Source organism: Oncorhynchus clarkii, chromosome 1 (assembly GCF_045791955.1).
Source record: "Oncorhynchus clarkii lewisi isolate Uvic-CL-2024 chromosome 1, UVic_Ocla_1.0, whole genome shotgun sequence".
In the NCBI taxonomy this organism is placed as follows: Eukaryota; Metazoa; Chordata; class Actinopteri; order Salmoniformes; family Salmonidae; genus Oncorhynchus; species Oncorhynchus clarkii.
In genome coordinates, this window is record NC_092147.1 from 63,359,770 (window position 1) to 63,377,168 (window position 17,399).

At 42.9% G+C, this 17,399-nt stretch overlaps 1 protein-coding gene across 1 annotated transcript in view; it reads left to right on the plus strand.

The window, feature by feature from the left end:
• LOC139410267 (serine/threonine-protein kinase 32C-like) overlaps positions 1–17,399 on the plus strand; it is a 139,936-nt gene that overhangs the window by 115,876 nt on the left and 6,661 nt on the right. The window contains exons 5-11 of the mRNA XM_071155748.1: positions 5,932–5,969; positions 6,859–6,948; positions 7,178–7,281; positions 7,609–7,725; positions 12,514–12,639; positions 13,818–13,946; positions 14,877–14,944. Coding sequence (XP_071011849.1) covers positions 5,932–5,969; positions 6,859–6,948; positions 7,178–7,281; positions 7,609–7,725; positions 12,514–12,639; positions 13,818–13,946; positions 14,877–14,944 — 672 coding nt within the window. The remainder of the gene's footprint in view (positions 1–5,931; positions 5,970–6,858; positions 6,949–7,177; positions 7,282–7,608; positions 7,726–12,513; positions 12,640–13,817; positions 13,947–14,876; positions 14,945–17,399) is intronic.

Below are 17,399 nucleotides of genomic sequence, written 5' to 3' on the forward strand. Positions count from 1 at the left end.
CTCTATGAACTCTCACAGGACTTGCACACACTGACACTCCAGCACACTCACACATACTCGCTTAATATGCTCACACACACAACATGCACACACATTCATATTCCCCGGGCTCCTGAGTGGCGCAGCGGTCTCAGGCACTGCATCTCAGTGCAAGATGCGTCACTACAGTCTCTGGTTCGAATCCAGGCTGTATCACATCTGGCCGTGTTTGGGAGTCCCATAGGGCAGCGCACAATTGGCTCAGCGTTGGCCGGGGTAGGCCGTCATTGTAAATGAAAATGTGTTCTTAACTGACTTGCCTAGTTAAAGGTTTAAATTAAATAAAGAATAGTGACTAAACACACACACACTCACATACGATCATCATATATGCTCCTGATGTCTAGTCAACTTTCCCCCTTTTACATATCTACCTCTACCACTCCAGTATCCCTGCACTTTGTAAATATTGTATTGCCACTGACCCTGGAACTGACCACTTAGTTTACTTACTTACTCGTGTTCTTCTTATTTCTATTTCTCGCATGGTTTTTGTTCTACTTTACTTTTTATTTATAGTACTACTGATATTGATAACCGCCTTGTTGGGAAAGAGTTTGCAAGAAAGGCATTTCACTGTATTTGTGTACGTGACAATAAAACTTGAAAATTGCTGGCGCGTGCTCATGTATGGACCGCAAAGGAACAGCGATTATTCTTGGAAAAAGTGATAGTTGGAAACCTCCGAATCGGCTCGGTCTGCTCGTCTTACCTGAATGAGACTCTGTAGGAGGATTATGAAAAAGTCACTTTTTGGGAGCTTTAACACATGATGTTTCTGATATAAAAATTCTTACAACATATGTATGTTAAATAGACTTATTTAGCGAAAGTCAAAGATAGAGGGGGGGGCATGACTTAAACAATTGCAGAGATATTTACATTTTAAATGAATATGCAGTCAAAATACTGCCTCTGTGCTTCTTGTGTTAAAAGCAGAGAGCGACATTCCGGTCGCTCTGACCTGAATTTTCTGATCATTTTCTGAAATGGTGTAAACAGCCATCATTCGCTGACACCCAGCAGGGGATCACTGCGTGTCTGCTTTTAGTTGTACGTACCTCCCTGATTACTCCTATCCTGGGTGCCACGTCTGGGACTCCTGGCCCTCCCTCTTCTACTCCCTGTTTCAGACACAGACATCTCCTCACCTCCATGCCCGAAAGGAGATGAATCCCCTGTGTTAAGGGGTGTAATGATTCATCATCATCCTTTTCTCATCTGTCTTGAGTGTCCCCGGGCAGAACGGGCAGTCCTGCATCGTCCTTTTCACTCTCCCAGCTCTGACACCTAATGTGTGGCCTGACGGCTACAGGAGATACTCACCGCACTGCAGTACTGGAAAACCTGTGCTCTGGGTCTAATGATGTAGGCTCCAATATGTGGTGCTCGTTGGAAGAAAAGCCACACCTTTTGAATTCACTAGTATATCACTGGGCAGTGGTGTAGTTGTTTGTGTGCTTGTTAAGAATTAGAGTTTTTAATCCATCAGATTATGAAACTAAAATGGCTTTGGTAGCCTGTTTGTTTGTCCAACAGTCTGTTGTTTGCTGAATAGTATTCTTTCTATAAGGACCTGGGCATTCCCTTTTTAATGAAGGCTTTTCTATATTGCTGCAATTGTTAAAATCAATCTTCTTCAGCATGGTATGACTTGCAGTTGTGAGCTTTTGTTGAAAGTGCTGAGCACAGGTCAAAGTGTTGGTGCTGTAAATGAAAGTGTTTTAGGTCCCTGTAGACCACAAACTCCACTCAAAATGTTTTAACCATTTGGCCTCGATGTTTTAACCTTTATTCCAAAGCTCGTTTTAGCAAATTGCTCCTCTAAAGTACAAAATAAATATCTGGGTGCATGCGTACTGGTGAGTGTGTTTTGTGCATTCGTGCCGTTGAGCAATCATGTACAGTGCCTTCAGAAAGTATTCACACCCCTTGACTTTTTCCACATTTTGTTGTGTTACAGCCTGAATTTAAAATGGATTAAATTGTATTATTTCTGTCACTGGCCTACACACAATACCCCATAATGTTAAAGTGGAATTATGTTTTTCTAAATGTTTACAAGCTGAGTGAATAAGTGAATAATCTTCAACCCCTTTGTCATGGCAAAGTAAACATGTGCTTATGAAGTAACCTAATTAAGTTGCATGTACCCCCAGTCGAGCAGTGAATTTCAAAAGCAGATCCAGGGAGGTTTTCCAATGCCTCGCAAAGGGCACCTATTGGGAGATGGGTTAAAAAAACAAAAGCAGACATTGACTATCACTTTGAGGATGGTGAAGTTATTAATAACACTTTGAATGGTGTATCAAGACACCCAGTTACTACAAAGATACAGGCGTCCTTCCTAATTCAGTTGCCAGAGAGTAAGGAAACCACTCAGGGATTTCCCCATGAGGCCAATGGTGACTTTAAAACAGTAAGAGTTTAATAGCTGTGGTAGTGGAAAAGTGAGGATGGATCAACAACATTGTAGTTACTCCACAATACTAACCTTATTGACAGAGTGAAAAGAAGGAACCCTGTACATAATAAAAATATTCCAAAACATGCATCCTGTTTGTGATAAATGGAATTTAGCTAAGCACAGGCAAAATCCTAGGGGAAAATCTGGCTTAGTCTGCTTTCCAACAGACACTGGGAGACAAATTAACCTTTCAACAGGACAATAACCTAAAACATAAAGCCATATATACATCATGACGACATTGAAAGTGGCCCAGTTCCAGTTTTGACTTAAATTTGCCTTGAAAATCTATGCAAGACTTTAAAATGGCTGTCTAGCAATGATCAACAACCAACTTGACAGAGCTTGAAGAATTTTTAAAAGAATAATGTGCAAATACGTATTCGACATTCCAGGTGTGCAAAGCTTACCCAGAGACTTACCCAGAAAGATTCACAGCTGTAATCACTGCCAGAGGTGATTCTAACATGTAATATCTCAGGGGGTTGAATACGTATCTAATGAAGATATATTAGTGTTTTATTTAAAAAATATTTTTTTAACAAATGTTGACATTTTTCTTCCACTTTGACATTAGAGTATTTTGTGTAAAAAACAACAACAATTAAACCTATTTAATCCCACTTTGTGAGACAACGAAATGTGTAAAAGGTAAAAGGGTGGGAACACTTTCTGATGGCACTGTAGTTCCAACTAGAATGAACACACACTTGTCCTCAACTCAAGTTAAAACAGTAATTCACCCTGTCAACTTGATATATGTGCTTTTGCCATTATTTAAATACCAATTAAGTTATTCGGTAGAAGATTCAGGGAGTTTGCCCAAGTCTCTGTGTGTTTTTGTTTTCTCATCCTGGCATCAACACTTCTGACTCTGACACAGTTGTGTCTGCTGTAGGAGGCCTAATCCAATCCCTGGTTATCTGTATCTCCTGCTCTGCAATTTGGTTCCACGCTGTGGGTTTGCGACAGGAGAATACTATTATTTTGTTGCACTAAATGGGGGAAGAAGTGTCTCCTAGCAACAGTCTGCTGCTGCCATGATGCCTGAGGAAGGTGGAATTAGTCTAAGCAACAAAAAAAGTCCCCAAAGAACACAAGAATGGCCCCCCTCTCTTTACTTCTTCTGCACTGAAGAAAAACTAAAAAGTGAACATTGATTTCTCTTCCCTCTTCTATAGTGAAGGCCTTAGAGGTGGAATTAGACCTCAAACGTGTTAGTCGTCTGCTGCTGGAGTTTCCATTCCATACTTAGGAAACCCGTTTGACTGCATTGCTAGTCACATCAAAGAAGAAGTGTGTTAAATGAGCAATGCTCTGCATGGTTTTACATCAAATAACTATGGTGGCGGGATGGCAGAGGGTTTCATATTGGAATTTCTCCCATGGCCATAGAGCACGTGAATTGAATACATTTCCCATAAACCTCTTGAGAAATACACCAGTTAACATAGAGATTTACTTTTATGGTACAGTATAGCCTCCCTAATGGGCAAAGACGTCAAGTCAACGTTTATTCCACGTTGGTTCAACGTAATTTCGTTTTTTTTTTTTCATTGAAATGACCTGGAAGCAACATTGATTCTACCAGTGTGTTCCCAGTGGGTCAGTGCTAACAGGAATGTTACTTTAGTGAAGTGTATGAGCTGATTTTGCATCAAATAACCACTGTGGCGGTGTAGAGACTTTCATATTTGAGTTCCTCCCGTACATTTCCATTGAAATCTCTTGAGAAATACACCAGTTAACATAGAGATTTACTTCTTGGTATAGCATAGCCTTAGTGCATACATTACTTTTTATGTCAGTGTAGTGTTTGAGACGTAGACTCTGTGGACTAAATGGCTTGGGTTTGGGATCACATTTCCATTAAACCTCTGAAGGAAAACACCAGTTAAAAAAGACTTACTGTAGCCTGATATCATGTTAGTGTAGCGTATGAGACTCTCTGTGGACTAAATGGCTTGGGTTTGGGATCACATTTCCATTAAACCTCTGAAGGAAAACACCAGTTAAAAAAGACTTACTGTAGCCTGATATCATGTTAGTGTAGCGTATGAGACTCTCTGTGGACTAAATGGCTTGGGTTTGGGATCACATTTCCATTAAACCTCTGAAGGAAAACACCAGTTAAAAAAGACTTACTGTAGCCTGATATCATGTTAGTGTAGCGTATGAGACTCTCTATGTGGACTAAATGTATTATTCACACTTTCGTGACAGGCTGCATAATTAAATAAGCGGGGTTGGCTCTGTTAATTGGCTGTGGGCTTGGCGGGGGCTGTGCATGTGGGTTAACACCAAGGTGTTGTTGTTTATGTTGGTCTCCAATGCATTGGTGCCCCACATAAAAAGCATGTGTGGAGAAAACCTGGGAGTGCCTCCCTGGCGTTTGGGATTGGAAATTGCCATGTTCCCATTCATCCATGTCGAATATAGTGGTGTAGGGATCAGTACATGGGCATACGTCCACACATCGGCACACAGTCACATACGTAATACACACACAGGTTGGTCGTTCCAATGTTTAATTTTAAAAGCTTGTTATATTAAATGCAGTGCCCTAGCTTTAAGATAAACAACATGGATGTAATGAATCTGATTTTTTTTATGAATAAGGAAATGTCCCACGTCACTTTTTCTAGGAACATTTGAACCCATTTAACCCCAAATTGTCCCAACGTTTTCATCATTGTAAAGCCCAGGTTATTTTGTTGCTTTGACAAAGTCATTTCTGAAGATAGTTATTTGTCCCTCATTTTAAGGTCAACCCTGTCACATGGACTGAACTATAATTTGAATATGGTGAAACTATTCCTTTTTTAAATTATTTTTTCAAAAGAAACATTGAACATTCAAATCATTAGTGTGAAAGCAGGTGAGCATTTTCTGGTGTTTTGTGGTAGAAAACTGAGAGAGTCGACCATAACATGTCAACCCTGTTACCCATAGTAGATGGTCTAGAAAAGAGTTAAGTTAAATTTAAAAAATGTGTTAAGCTTGCATTCAATTGCCCCTCCTTGCTGCACTTCAATTCCCCCTGTCACAAAGGGAGCTATGGCTGATTTAAAATGAAATCATCAATGGTAAACCGTGTAACATTTTTCTTAATTTCACCTCTTTTATGGGGGAAAATGTTTTTTTTATATTAAGTGGAACATGCTCTCTTTATGACAAAATATAAACATTTGGTGAAATAAAAGGTTTTTCTTAACAGCATTACACGCCCCCAAAAGGGTCTCTTTGTTGAACGACCCAGGCAATACTTACAAGCCTCAATGTACAAATACACGTGTAACACTTACAGCTACCCATTCTGTTCCACACAAGTGTAACACTTACAGATACCCATTCTGTTCCACACACATGCAGTTCCATATTCTTAGACAATGATTCCTGTGTTTCTCTCTGTTTCTATCTCACAGGGATATCAAACCAGACAACATCTTGTTAGATGAGCAAGGTGAGAATGCCTCTTCTTAGAGATGACTTTATCTTGTACTCATTAGATGTTTACGACGTGTGTGTGTTTTACCTTTGTCACATGCTTTATGAAGGCACGTGTAGGCCATTTGAGTGACATTGTTGTTCATGTGCGTGTGTACAGTATGTGTGGTAGAGAAGGAGAGAGAGGGAGAGAGAGAAAAATGTCCCCATGTACAGTAAAGCGAGCTTCTGAGAAGGAAAATGGTCCAAGGTGACAGGTAGGACACACAGTCATGACTCTGCAGGATGTTACTGTAGGTATCACCACAGTAATGGGGTCAGCACTCATGCAGAATAGCCAGAATGTGTGTCTCACACCCCACCATGCTTTGAAGACATGCAGAAAGAAGCACAAGGACACACTAGTCCTCTTCACTACTGCGGTCTATAGACATCAGCTCTTACAGTAAAATGCTCAGGGAGACTGCTTCAAGTCTTTTTTAAATATATATTTGTAATGTGTTTTATTGTTTTAAGGACAGTGACAGGCAGAAGGTAGAGACGGAGACAGATACAGAGGGAGACTGGGAGTAGGGGCCGAGGCAGGATTCTTAACCCCGACGCCAGCGGGTAGACCAGACTCCGGCAAACAAATGTCTCGTTGACACACTGAATCATGTTTTTACTAAGCTATTTGTGTTTTGTTTTTGTTTGTCAGTTAGTTAGTCAGAGACAACAAATTTGATTTCGGTTACATCAGGCAATAAAGATTGAAAGCCTACTCAAGTTCAGACAAAAACAGATACCGTAGCTTTAAGTTTCTTTTGGATCATTTTGTTTAAAGAAAAAAACATTTATTTGTGAGTTTTATGGATGTGGTGTTACAGTATTTTTGAGTTTGGTTCTAAGGAGCGCTGTCTTCACAGGCCACGCCCACCTGACAGACTTCAACGTTGCTACAATAATCAAGGATGGAGAGAGGGCCACGGCCTTAGCTGGAACCAAGCCCTACATGGGTAAGACTTTTTTTTTATACCTGTTGTTCCTTCAGCCCTTGGAAACCTTTGTCACTAGCCTGGACCCAGATCTGTTTGTACTGTCTTGCCAACTCCTATGGTCCTAGTCATGACGAGACCGATCTGGAACCGTATCACTAACATACTGTGTAAATATCCATTCGTGTTTGATGGTCTCGTGTAGGTGTAGCCTAGCTGACTGACTCTGTCTGTGTTGCATCTCCTCCAGCCCCAGAGATCTTCCAGTCCTTTGTGAGCGGGGGGGTGGGTTATGCTTTTGAGGTGGATTGGTGGTCACTCGGCGTGACGGTTTTTGAGGTGCTGCGTGGATGGGTAAGGAAAGGCATTATGGGAAGTGGAGCTGTTCTTGAGTAATGAAAACTGAAGCTTACTGTATGTGGTTAATACTATCTTCTTTCAATTTCTCAGTCTGTCTATGCTTTCTTCCCTCTCTCTCTCTCTCTCCCCCATCTCTCTCTTACTCTCTCTCTCTCTCTCTCTCTCTCTTTCTCTCTCTCCCCATCTCTCTCTTACTCTCTCTCTTCCTTACTCCTCCCTCTCTCTCTTCCGTCCTCCCTCTCTCCCCCTTCCCTCTCCCTCTCACCCTCTCTCTCTCTCGCTCTCTCTCTCGCTCTCTCTCTCGCTCTCTCCCTCTGTCAGAGGCCCTATGAGATCCATGCCAGTAACTCAGTGGAGTCTTTAATGCAGCTCTTCAGTACAGTCAGTGTGCAGTACAACTCCACCTGGCCCAAGGATCTGGTTCATCTCATGAGGAAGGTAAGTGGGGAGGGGAAGTGGGAAGGAGAAAGATGAGCGGAGGGGATTTCGATTTTTGATTTATTACAATCCCCATTAGTCGATGCCAATAGCAACAGCTAGTCTTACTGGGGTCCAAGAAGAGCGGCGAGCAGAGGAAAGGAGAGTAAAAGTGAGGAGAGGAGATGAGGGGCAGAAGTGGAGAGATGGGCTGCTGTAGAGGGGAGAGTTGTCAGGGGAAAGTCTACAGTGGAATGTCTAGAGTGGAGTAGAGAGTCGAGTCAGTGGTCAGAAGACATTGGGGGGGCTCACAAAAGTATTTGAGGTGAAAGTGGATGGAGGGAGAGTTTCCTGAGGCTGAGGGGAACAGAGGGAGAGATTTAGAGATATAAGGACGAGGAGAGACAAATGGAGTGACAGGGAGTCAGAGTAGTGAGGGACTACTCTCTCTAATCTGTGCGTGTCTGCTCCAGTCAGAGCCAACGAGGCTCCAGGGCGATGGCATCTGTATCTTCCGCTTGGCTGCGGATCGATTACCATGTCTGAACCCCACCTAGACGGACCTAACCAGCCCTCTGTGAGAAATGACTCGTCTGAATTTTCAGAGTGGGAGAATTTGGAGAGAGATGGTTGACATGGCAACCGAACTACATCCCAAAATCATTTCTCCTAGGTTTATGTTAAGCTATCCCACGGCGAAACTTAACAGCTGTTCTATTTCAAATAATTGTTTCGATGTCTCACAAATGGGGATTCACTCTAGAAGATTCACTAACTGAAGAACCAATCACAGCGTCTGTTGGAGAAGCTCTCCTCAGTGCGACTAGATCACGGTCTCCTACTGAACTGTTCTCAGGCGAAACCGTGAGGTTAAAGCTGCAGAACTTAGGACCTCAGCTCCTGTCGATAGTGTTGAGTACTGACGAGAGGAAAGTTTTGCTTAGAGTATAAATAGTTTTCTACTCCTCAGTCTCCGGTGGTAGCTAGCGTCACAAGCAAGCCCCAGGTAGTTGAGCCGTCACTGGCCAACGACCTCAAGCCCAGTGCTGCGTCACAGACCGATACTTCTCTTCCTGGGAAGACAGAGCGCATTTCCGCCTCCATCTTCCAGATGTTTTACGTGTCTGCTGCACATTCATTAGAGGAGCCATTGACGGATGTAGAGAGGGCAACACACTGGCACCAGGGTTTTTTAGCGGCAGGGAGAGGGCATCACACTGGCACCAGGGTTTTTTCGTGGCAGGGAGAGGGCATCACACTGGCACCAGGGTTTTTTCGCAATGCAAAACCCCCAGGCAACACAGCAGGCTGCGAACCCACCATTTGGTTCTCCTTACAGAGGCCGGCAGTGGGGGATGTGGTCCTTCGCTGCTACCGCATCCAGGTCCCATCCACCTGATTCCCCTGGGAAGAAGGGTCACCTGACCTAGGGGTGCGTTCCCAGCAGTAGAGAGGGGCAGCAAACAGGTCACTCACTACATGTTCTGGCCTGTCCCCAAGTGTCCCCCGTGCCACAGCTCTCCCTCAGCGCATTCACAAGCACCTGAGGCAAAAAGACAAATGATCATTCACCCCATTCTGGACCTACTTCAACAGCTATCTGAGAAAGTACACGTTTTGCATTCTTACGCTCAAAGTGCTGTCTCGCTCTATTCGTCGAGGCGATGTTACTCAATGCTTATTTTCACATAAGTATTCTGCCAGCACAGTTTCTCAGGTTTGCCTTTCAAGACACAGCCTGCGAATACCTCGCTGTCCCCTTCGGGCTAGCACTAGCTCCACAAACGTTCAGCAAGTGTGTGGAAGCAGCCCCAACACAGGAGAAAGCGGTATGCGACATGACTTCCCTTTTAACCCATCTCACCGGCCAAACGTTAGCCTATTATCATGGAAGAAGATGACTGAAAATTTGTCATTGGCTTTATTACTCTGATTGGTTAGAGATGACTAAATCGCTGATTACTTTGTTTTGTACAACACCGCTCATTTTGACGTCACCACAAACAACTTCAGTCTCAGACTGAAGTATGTAGCGAACGATAGAGCAGCAGATTAATTCAGTTTGAGTTGTCAGGCAAGGATTCTCTCTTTCATCGGGCTACACTATTGGACAACCACATCACGTTGTTCCGATAGTGCCTCTCCCTCTCCCACTCGGTCACGCTCAAAACCTGCCTCTGAGTGCTGGGATTGATTGCGTCCCCCATCTCAGTTGTACCGCTAGGACTACTGAGAGTAGAAGAGAGCTCACCTCTTCTCATTATGCGCAACTCATTTCCTGGGTGCACTGAATGTAGGAGTAGACTTATTGTCCAGAGGGAATCCACTTTACGGGGATTGGAGACCCCATCCCCAGATCTGGGAGATACACGATCTAGTCACTGTAGATCTCTTCGCATCGAACAAAGACACACACTGTCCGTTGTTCCTAGCAGGAGATGCACCACTGGGGTTGGACCCACTGACACCTGCTTGGCCAAGGGTGATGATTTACGCTTTTCCTCCTCTCTGCTTGATACTCCCCACTCTGGACAGCGTGAGGGAACAAGGCTTATCCCTCCTCTCGATAGCCACTCGATGGCCATGGAAGCTCTACTCTCCTGCTTTACAATAAGCCCAGGCTGCTACCATTAGGATCTTTTGACCCAAAGAAAGAAACCATGGCCCTCTGGGCCTGGCCCGTGAGAGGATGCGACGGGCTTGCCAATCGGAATCATTGAGACTATCCAGAGTTCAAGGGCCTCTTCGACACGCTCACTGTATGGAAACAAGTTGTGCGTTTTTGATAAGTGTTGTGAACAATAGCCTTCAGATAATTCCTTACCGATGCTCAGTATCCAAGGTTTTATGCTTCTTGCAGGACATTTTAGGCAGAGGGAAGACATTTTCATTTTCCACTGGTTAAGGTCTATTTAACTGCTATCTCGGCCGGTCATATAGGCTTGGACAGTAACATAGTAGGGATACGCCCTCGGTTATGTCGTTTTTTTTGAAGGGAGCACGTTGCTTATGCCCAGTTTCCAAGCCTTTAGCCCCATCTTAGGACCTGTCTATTGTGCTTGAGGCAATTTTGCAGCAGCCTTTTAAGCCGCTGGATAGTGTGGAGATGAAATATCTCTCCTTCAAAACAGCTTTAGTGACTGACCTTACATCAGCAAAGCAAGTGAGTGACCTGCATGATTTGTCAGTCCACTATTCGTGCCTACAGTTTGCCCCGGTGTTATCCAAGGTAACATTGTTACCCATCCCCGCCTTTATGCCTAAGGTCAGAGGCAATTAAAATGATCTCTTCTTAGAGCTTATGGCTTTCCAGCCCCCGCCCTTCACTTCTACGGAAGAAGAGATTCTACACTTTTTATGTCCAGGGTTTTGATAGAACGAGAGCATGTCGAAAGAGTGGCCAAGTCTTCGAGTGGTCCCCTCTCTTGTCAACGGCTATCCCATTGGACAGTGGAGGCTATTGTATTGCCTTATAATAGCAAGGGTTTGTAGTCAAGGTTGAAGAGTAACTGATTACAGTTACCGTTTTCTTGTAATCAGTTATGTTACAGGCAAAAATATTGTAATCAGATTACATATACTTTTGAAAAACTACATAATTACTTCTGGGATACTTTTAGATTCAAGATATATTATGACACCTTTCTGTTTTCTCAATGACATTCAATTCAGCATTGGAAAAAGGCACAAATGTAAGTTTGTTCGTCCTGAACGAGTCTGACCGCAAGTACAAGACCACTATGATGACATGTCAAATGCGTTTGATGGATGCTTTTTGTCTTCTTCTGATGCCTCTTAAGAGGAAAGTAATTCAAAAGTAACTGAAAGTTATCAGTTTATCTTACTGAGTTTGGGTAATCCAAAAGTAACTTTACTGATTACAATTTTGGACGTAACTAGTAACATAACTATAACTAGTAGTTGTAACGGATTACATTTAGAAAGTAACCTACCGAGCCCCGGGAGGGCCTGAGGGCTCATTCCACCAAAGGTATGGTTACCTCTTGGGCACTGTTCAAATGCATCTCTTTGCAAGAGATTTACGATGCGGCATGTTGAGCCACCCTGGTTTTGTGATAATGTGAGTGAGATGACTGACTGCATTTCCATGCTCGCAAGGAAGAGAGGCATGAGTTTTGAAACTTTGTTTCCATTGAACATGCCATACAAATAAAGGAATTATATTAAGAGTGCCTTTATCCTCCTTTCATTTGGAAGAGAGGCATGCTTGAGAATGACCAGAGGCGGGGCGAGTTGCGCCTTATAAGGCGGGGAGGGGCTCACTTCTTCTCCAACTTTACCTGCCTGTCTCCAAAAGATGCTGTGATTTGGTTCTTCATTTCGTGAATCTGCTAGAGCGAATCCCCATATGTGAAACGTCTATCTCATATTATCATAGAACCGGGGTTTCGTAAATACCCTAGATTTCCCTTCATTGTAGATACAATACTATTGATACAAGTTTATTGTATCCCTGACAATGATCTCAATCCTTATCTAATTAAATGTATGCTAATCGGGGTGGCGTCTTTATTTTGGATTGATAAGGCACCTGATCCCTGTACTGTAAGACTGTGGCTGATTTAAGAGTGCCCCCTAATGTCGATACTACCTCGATTATTGGATCTGATTTTAACATTCAACCTGTTTAGTCACAAGCCATAAGGTTTTTCAATTCAATACGACTTTATTAATCCCTGCGGATAAATTAGAAAGCAATGTAGTGGATACTGTAGAGGTGATAGTGTTTGAGACTTTAATGGAACTAAATGATGTATAGTATAATCTGTGTGTGTGTGTGTCTCCCAGCTGCTGACGGTGAACCCAGAGCATCGTTTCTCCAGCCTGTCTCACATGCAGACAGCTCCCTACCTCTCTGACATCAACTGGGACGCTGTGTACGAGAAGAAGATAGAGGCTGGCTTTGTCCCTAACGTAAGTATCTATCACTTGGGAGCATAGAATGCAGTGTGCTGCGTTTTCACCTTTTTATGGACTGTAAACACTACATTATCTCATCTTGTTCATTTATTCAGACACATAAACGTACACATGTAGTCTTATACATAACCCAGTCTCTCTCACTTGTTACATTCTGTGAAATGTCCAGTATTTGCTTCGCTGTTATTATTTCTATTATTATTTCATCCCTGTACATATCTACCTCTAATACTCCAGTATCCCTGCACATTATACATGTGGTACTGGCACTGACCTTGTATATTCATGGGTTGCAATTTGCGTCACAATATTGTTTTGAACGTTCGTTTTAGGACTGATGTTCAACTGAGCATTCTACTCAATGCATCCTCATTGGGCGCTGATGAAGATTTGGTCTAAAGTGCATTACTGTGGCTTGAAAACACATTACATTTCAAAAGAAGGCAAATAATTAGTAGGAAAACCTTTTGTCATAATTTAAATGATGGACTTTAGATGCGTTATAACGTTAGCTAGCTAGCTAAGATTGAGGGTAGACCTCCAGATTTTAGCTAGCTAACATTAGCATTGCTAGCTATTTTTTATTAACTTTGCTCGCTAATGACAACATTGCCAGCCGTCTAAAGTATATTGACAACATGATGATGATGGCAAAGTTGTTTCCTGCTAAATATGTGTCTACTTTAGCAATGGCATCGTATTCCCAAGCCCCTATAGTGTAATTTAGACTAAACAGTCATTAGCCCTGGTTCTACTTTTGAGCATCAATACTGCTGTGGTGTCTGTAGAACGTTGATAACAAAGGCAACCGACACGACCCAGGGACAGTTGTGCAACCCGTAAATAGCTTCCTCTCTTATTACTATTACTTTTTTATATTGAATACTGCACTGTTGGCTAGGGCTTGCAAGTTAAGCACTTCACTGTACTGAAATAAATAAATATAATAAGTCTATTGCAGCCAATAAACTATGCTAGTCCATTTTATTCATGCTGTGGAGTGTGTGTGTGTGTGTGTGTGTGTGTGTGTGTGTGTGTGTGTGTGTGTGTGTGTGTGTGTGTGTGTGTGTGTGTGTGTGTGTGTGTGTGTGTGTGTGTGTGTGTGTGTGTGTGTGTGTGGATTTAGGTATATAGTTATTCATTAGTGTACTGTGTGTGTCTTGGTTCCACAGAAGGGCCGTCTGCATTGCGACCCCACCTTTGAGCTGGAGGAGATGATACTAGAATCTCGTCCCCTCCACAAGAAGAAGAAGAGGCTGGCCAAAAACAGGTCACGGGAAGCCAGCAAGGATTCCCAGTCTGTGAGTGTCACATCAACCAGTCACTACTGGCTGTACCTGGGTCATGTTAATCAGAATCACTTTATTCGCCAAGTACATTTAACACATACCCAGAATTTGACTTAGGGAATAGGTGCTGCCAGCAATATACAATGTACAAACAGAATACAGACAAGTCAACCAAATGGAAGGAAACATGGAGGGACTACCTGAATTTGTCCAATTAGAAATGTTCTATGTTGCCCCCAATTTTTTTTAAATAGTGCTAGGACAGTGTGGCAGATCTGGTTTACACAGAGGGCAGGGAGGGCAGTCTGTAGCCTCCTCTTCCCCAGTTGTTATTTTTCTCCCTTCATTTCATGAATATCATGAATCTCTTTGTCTCTTTGTTATTTTCTTACATGATTACAGTATTATAAGAAATCCACCTTATCTGTGATGCGGCCATTATTTAACATGGATTTTAGACAATCCATATGTATGAGCTGTGCCAGGTTTTCATTGGCCAAGCCCCTCATTACGAGCACCACATTGTTAAAGTCGACCTTCGGTGTTATCAAGAGTGATCTCTGGGCGCTGTAAAAGCAGTAAAGCTTGTCTTCTAACAATAGGCCCCCATCTTACTCCGGGCCTGAGCAGTCTTCTTGTGTGCGAGGGGGCTCAGTTATTACCTATATGATTAAATTATGAAGCCATCAGTGGTGATGTCATGCCTCCAAGTGCTTTCGGAAATATGAGCTTCTATTTTTGTCCTGTGCCAAACAACCAATTTGAGGGAAAGCACACAAACATATCACTGGGCGTGATTTAAAAGAGGGAAGAAGGGGGTGTTTGTAATCTTTCAGGTCTCACTGGTGATTGATTGAGGTGAGGTTGATCTCGTACTTCATTATTGTCGACCTGTGTGGGTGATGATGATAATGGCTATTCTCTTTCCTTCACTGCCCTCAGGAGAACGACTACTTACAGGAGTGCCTTGAAGTCGTGCAGTCAGAGTTCATGATCTTCAACCGCGAGAAGTAAGACCACAAACCAAACCCTTCGCCTGGAGACAAATCAGAACATATTAATGTTAAACCTTTGTGGAATGCTTTTAAAAAAAAGTGGTATGCATGAGGCTGAGATACCACCTACATAAGGACTATATGACACCTGACACACACGTGAATAGATATTTATAAATGTTTGTTTCACCTGACCCAAGCATTGTTAGCTCTATAATAATATACTAACATTATATAAACGCAGAACCAATTACTGAACCTGGGAGACGAATACAAAACATATTAATATTACATCGTTCTTAGCTCTGTAGTGCCAGAAATGATTCACACTGCTTTACTTTTTCCACATTTTGTTGTTACAGCCTTAATATAAAATTGATCAAATGTAGATTTTGTGTCACTGATCTACACACAATACCCCATAATGTCGAAGTGGAATGTTGTTTGAAGAACATTTTTCAAATTAATAACAAATGTGAAGCTGAAATGTCAATAAGTATTCAACCTCTTTCTTTGTGGCAAGCCTTAAGTTCAGGAGTAAAAATGTGCTTAACAAATCACATAGTAAGTTTCATGGACTCATTCTGTGTTCAATTATAGTGGTTAACATACAATTATCTGTAAGGTCCCTCAATTGAGTATTGAATTTCAAGCACAGATTCAACTACAAAGACCAGGGAGCTATTTCAATGCCTCAAAGAAGGACACCGATTTGTAGATGTGTAAAAAAAAACAGACGCTGAATATCCATTTGAGCATGGTTAAGTATTAATTCAGCTTACACCCAGTCACTACAAAGATACAGGTGTCGTTCCTAACTCAGTTGCCGAAGAGGAAGGAAACTGCTCCTTCACTATAAGGTCAATGGTGATTTTAAAACAGTTACAGGGTTTAATTGTTGTGATATGAGAACTGAGGATGGATCAACAACACTGTAGTTACTCCGCAATACTAACTTAAATGATAGAGTGAAAAGAAGGAAGCCTGTTTGCAACAAGGTACTTAAGTAATCCTTCAAAAAAATTGGCAAAGAAATTCACTTTTTTTCCTGAATACAGTGTTATGTTATAGCAGATGTTAATGCGAGTGTAGCGAAATGCTTGTACTTCTAGTTCCGACAATGCAGTAATAACCAACAAGTAATCTAACTAACAATTCCAAAACTACTGTCTTGTACACAGTGTAAGGGGATAAAGAATATGTACATAAGGATATATGAATGAGTGATGGTACAGAGCAGCATAGGCAAGATACAGTAGATGGTATCGAGTACAGTATATACATATGAGATGAGTATGTAAACAAAGTGGCATAGTTAAAGTGGCTAGTGGTACATGTATTACATAAGGATACAGTCGATGATATAGAGTACAGTATATACGTATGCATATGAGATGAATAATGTAGGGTAAGTAACATTATATAAGGTAGCATTGTTTAAAGTGGCTAGTGATATATTTACATCATTTCCCATCAATTCCCATTATTAAAGTGGCTGGAGTTGAGTCAGTGTCAGTGTGTTGGCAGCAGCCACTCAATGTTAGTGGTGGCTGTTTAACAGTCTGATGGCCTTGAGATAGAAGCTGTTTTTCAGTCTCTCGGTCCCAGCTTTGATGCACCTGTACTGACCTCGCCTTCTGGATGTTAGCGGGGTGAACAGGCAGTGGCTCGGGTGGTTGATGTCCTTGATGATCTTTATGGCCTTCCTGTGACATCGGGTGGTGTAGGTGTCCTGGAGGGCAGGTAGTTTGCCCCCGGTGATGCGTTGTGCAGACCTCACTACCCTCTGGAGAGCCTTACGGTTGAGGGCGGAGCAGTTGCCGTACCAGGCGGTGATACAGCCCGCCAGGATGCTCTCGATTGTGCATCTGTAGAAGTTTGTGAGTGCTTTTGGTGACAAGCCGAATTTCTTCAGCCTCCTGAGGTTGAAGAGGCGCTGCTGCGCCTTCTTCACGATGCTGTCTGTGTGAGTGGACCAATTCAGTTTGTCTGTGATGTGTATGCCGAGGAACTTAAAACTTGCTATCCTCTCCACTACTGTTCCATCGATGTGGATAGGGGGGTGTTCCCTCTGCTGTTTCCTGAAGTCCACAATCATCTCCTTAGTTTTGTTGACGTTGAGTGTGAGGTTATTTTCCTGACACCACACTCCGAGGGCCCACACCTCCTCCCTGTAGGCCGTCTCGTCGTTGTTGGTAATCAAGCCTACCACTGTTGTGTCGTCCGCAAACTTGATGATTGAGTTGGAGGCGTGCGTGGCCACGCAGTCGTGGGTGAACAGGGAGTACAGGAGAGGGCTCAGAACGCACCCTTGTGGGGCCCCAGTGTTGAGGATCAGCGGGGAGGAGATGTTGTTGCCTACCCTCACCACCTGGGGGCGGCCCGTCAGGAAGTCCAGTACCCAGTTGCACAGGGCGGGGTCGAGACCCAGGGTCTCGAGCTTGATGACGAGCTTGGAGGGTACTATGGT